This window comes from Sinocyclocheilus anshuiensis, unplaced genomic scaffold, assembly GCF_001515605.1.
Source record: "Sinocyclocheilus anshuiensis isolate Anshui unplaced genomic scaffold, SAMN03320099.WGS_v1.1 scaffold3206, whole genome shotgun sequence".
NCBI classification, from domain to species: Eukaryota; Metazoa; Chordata; class Actinopteri; order Cypriniformes; family Cyprinidae; genus Sinocyclocheilus; species Sinocyclocheilus anshuiensis.
Window position 1 is genome coordinate 63,045 of NW_015538134.1, and position 4,048 is coordinate 67,092.

At 36.0% G+C, this 4,048-nt stretch overlaps 1 protein-coding gene and 1 pseudogene across 1 annotated transcript; both read left to right on the top strand.

Annotated features, from left to right (window-relative positions):
* Window positions 1–1,633: 1,633 nt before the first annotated feature.
* Window positions 1,634–3,004, top strand: LOC107683694 (nuclear factor 7, brain-like). The gene is made up of 5 exons (XM_016479768.1): window positions 1,634–1,637; window positions 1,778–2,001; window positions 2,408–2,503; window positions 2,605–2,684; window positions 2,983–3,004. Exons 1-5 carry the CDS (start codon window positions 1,634–1,636, stop codon window positions 3,002–3,004), a joined length of 426 nt encoding a protein of 141 aa, XP_016335254.1.
* A 524-nt stretch (window positions 3,005–3,528) lies between these two features.
* LOC107683696 (zinc-binding protein A33-like) overlaps window positions 3,529–4,048 on the top strand; it is a 12,698-nt pseudogene continuing 12,178 nt past the window's right edge.

Genomic DNA, 4,048 nt, shown 5'->3' on the forward strand with positions numbered 1-4,048 from the left:
TATATATATTTCCAGTTCACTGAGTCCAGGAGATGAAAGCACAAATAAAGTTAAAATAAAATTATAAATTCAGTCTGTGTTCAAATGGTCCGAGGTCTAATAAGAAACTCCACCCTCTCACAACTTTTACCCAGGAAATGAGTTATTATTTCTCCTTTACTGAAAGCTAAAAAGAGTGCTGTGCATCAAAGGAGGACACTATAAGTGAGGATTTTTTGAGAAGTTTGTTGCACAAAATAGATTTTGATTGTAGTTATAATTGTTATTTACTTTTCAAAGTAAAGTTCAGAAAGTGAAAGTAAATTGTAGATTGTTGCAGAAGAAGAGGAAATGGATTCAAAATCTGTGGGAGAGCTTTCTTGTCCCGTTTGCTGTGAAATCTTCAAGGATCCTGTTCTTCTGTCCTGCAGTCACAGTTTCTGTCAAGAGTGTCTTCAACAGTTCTGGAGAATCAGAGTTGCAATCTTTGCGCATATCGCCACCTACTTTGCTATTATGCAATAAGGATTTTCTTTTATTATATTAGTTGTTCTGTCTCAACTCTGAAGCCATCAAGAGTCCAGGTATCGGTTGGCGTTGCGTGTTCAGCCCCTCCGTCCTCCACACTGAACCCCTTAAACTCCAAACCGAAACAGAGCATATTTTATATTCTATTCTTTTATCTAGTCCTGTGCTATATAAAAATGAAATAAAATCCTATATCCTGTTCTATCACTATTAAATTCATATCCCAATAAATATCTTTGCTGTGAAATCTTCAAAGATCCTGTTATTCTGTCCTGCAATCACAGTTTCTGTAAAGAGTGTCTTCAACAATTCTGGAAAACCAGGGATACTCAGGAGTGTCCTGTCTGCAGGAGAAGATCGTCAAAAGACCTGCCTCCATGTAATCTAGCGTTAAAAAACTTGTGTGATTCACTGATAAAGGAGCGAAACGAGAGGCGCTCATCAGGATCTGAGGAGATCTGCAGTTTACACAGTGAGAAACTCAAACTCTTCTGTCTGGAGGACAAACAGCCGGTGTGTGTGGAGTGTGATACTTCACAACAACACGACAAACACACATTCAGACCCATCAGTGAAGCTGTTCCATCGTATAAGGTAAAAGAGATTTATTTCTGAGGAATAAAGCTTGTCATAAACATGCAAATTTCTCAGTACCAGTTTACTTATGTGTTTTATATAAATGAACATATTACAGAAATCTCTGATGTCTTAGATTTTGAATTTAAAATTCTAGGAGGAGCACTATCACTGATGTTCTTACCCAATAAAATTATAGAAAACATTAAAGGAGAGTTTGAGAAAACCGTACAACACAACAAGCTAAGACTTGATTCTTTTGACATATTTACAAATTTAATTTCAACAGCTGATTTGTCTGATTTGGTAATCCCATTTACTAGCACTCACCTTCCACAATTTTAGCAAATTAGCTCTGGCGAACACAGACAATGTGATTAATAATCAGTGAAGTTCTTTCATCTCACAAGGTGAGACACATTTCTGAAATAGTTTAGAGAATTTCTGAGAAACTGCAGAATTTGTCTTAGTCCTTCGCCTTCTGTTTATTCCTATTCATTTCCTTCTTGAAAGCAAAGATTTTAACTTATCAATTTCCTTATTTTTTTAAATGCGTCAGCTGTCTAAAATCCTGCCTGATCAAAACTGTCTTCTTCCTCTTCTTTATTTTACTGGCAACCGCACTTAACAGTGCATTGCTACCATCATCAGGTAGCTTGGATCAGAAACATTTCCTCTATCTCTCTCAAACAAGAACCTCTGAGTATTCTAGCGTTAAAAAACTTGTGTGATTCACTGATAAAGGAGCGAAACGAGAGGCGCTCATCAGGATCTGAGGAGATCTGCAGTTTACACAGTGAGAAACTCAAACTCTTCTGTCTGGAGGACAAACAGCCGGTGTGTTTAGTGTGCAGAGACTCAGAGAAACACGTCAATCACACATTCAGACCCATCAGTGAAGTTCTTTCATCTCACAAGGTGAGACACATTTCTGAAATATTTTACAGAATTTCTGAGAAACCGCAGAATTCGTGAATCTTAGTCCTTCGCCTTCTGTTTATTCCTATTCATTTCCTTCTTGAAAGCAAAGATTTTAACCTTCTGACATCCATTAAGTCATGGATCAAATAGAAGCTTACTAAGCATTGCCAAGCTTGGATCATTTTTACTGATCAAATATTGTTTTGACACAAGAATGCTGACTGTTCATCCTTTACGAATTGAAAAAAAAAATCTGTACTGAAATTTTCATGCACAACTGGGACTGATTCCCGAGGATGACTTTTATAAAATATAAATACATTTAGCAAATCATATGGAAAAACTAAAAATAGTTTACATTTATTAGCTACTTAAAGTTTCACATTTCCATCTTAACTTGTAGGAGGAACTGAATACAGCACTGACATCTTTACAAAACAAGCTCAAACATGCAGAAGAAATGAAAGCAGAGTGTGATAAAACAGTTCAACACATCAAGGTGAGGATATTGAGAGTCAAACATTCACAGAGTTTATGATGGACATTATTGGAGTGAGTGTTAATGCAGAGCTGACTGAAGTGAATGTGATGCGATTTCAGTCTCAAGCTGAGCACACAGAGCGTCAGATTAAAGAGGAGTTTGAGAAGCTTCATCAGTTTCTCAGAGATGAAGAAGAAGCTACAATAAAAACACTGGCGCTGCGTGTTCAGCTCTTCCAGTTTCCACCCTAGTTCCCTTTAAATCCCAATATCCCTCTGTATCCTTATTTAACCTTCAGATATACTTTCTCTTCTACCCACACTATATCAGCATCTTCTACCTCTCTATATACAGTATACTTATCCTACATTCTCTTCATTAAACCTGTATTATTCAGAAACTGAAACAACATTTACCGTACTATTTCCTATATCTGAGTTTAATATATTCTTTAATGTTAACTCCTTTCCTTCATTCTTCCATACTTCTTCTCTTAGCACTTCTCTTTCTTCATCATAACCCTTACAATTAATAATCACATGTTCTACAGTTTCACTCTGTCCACATTTCTCACACAATCCCGTTGGATGTTTAGATATTAAATGTAATGTTTTATTCAAACCTGTATGTCCCATTCTTAGTCTTGTAATTATACTTTCCTCCCTCCTATTTCTCCCACTTTTTCTACCTTTTCCCACTTTCTTTTGTATTGCATATAAATGTCTCCCTTTAGTCTCATTATCCCAATACTGTTGCCACTTTTTAATCACTTTCTCCTTTATTACTGATTTGTTCAACACATCAAGGTGAGGATATTGAGTAAAGACTCAAACATTAACAGAGATTATGATGGACATTAATGGAGTGACTCCGTGAGTGTTAATGCAGAGCTGACTGAAGTGAATGTGATGTGATTTCAGTCTCAAGCTGAGCACACAGAGCGTCAGATTAAAGAGGAGTTTGAGAAGATTCATCACTTTCTCAGAGATGAAGAAGAAGCTGCAATCACTGCACTGAGGGAGGAAGAGGAGCAGAAGCAGCAGATGATGAAGGAGAAGCTGGAGGAGATGAACAGACACATCTCAGCTCTTTCACACACAATCAAAGACACGGAGGAGATGATGAAAGCCAGTGACGTCTGCTTTCTGAAGGTCTGATTTCAGATGATTGATTGATTGATTGATTGATTGATGATTGATTGAGTTGTTGATGATCAATGCTGTGTTTGTTCTGCAGGAGTTTCCAGTCTCAATGGAAAGGTGAGTGATATTAAAAAAAAGCCTAAAAGCCAATGATAATACCATAATAGATTTGTATCTCTGAATACCATGCTATTGTTTTTTTTTTCTCTTTTTGTTTTTAAAAGCCAAAGGTGCATTAAAAAAAGGTTGCACTGAAGGAGGGTCCTGGACTGCTCTAGAAACAAAAACTTGTTGTTAATAATTATTTATTATTATAATTTAACATTTTAGTAAAAATTATTATACATGATTTAATTCTCTTTCAATTACTAACATATTTTATTCTCCATATAGTTTCTTTAGTTTGTTATATATATATATA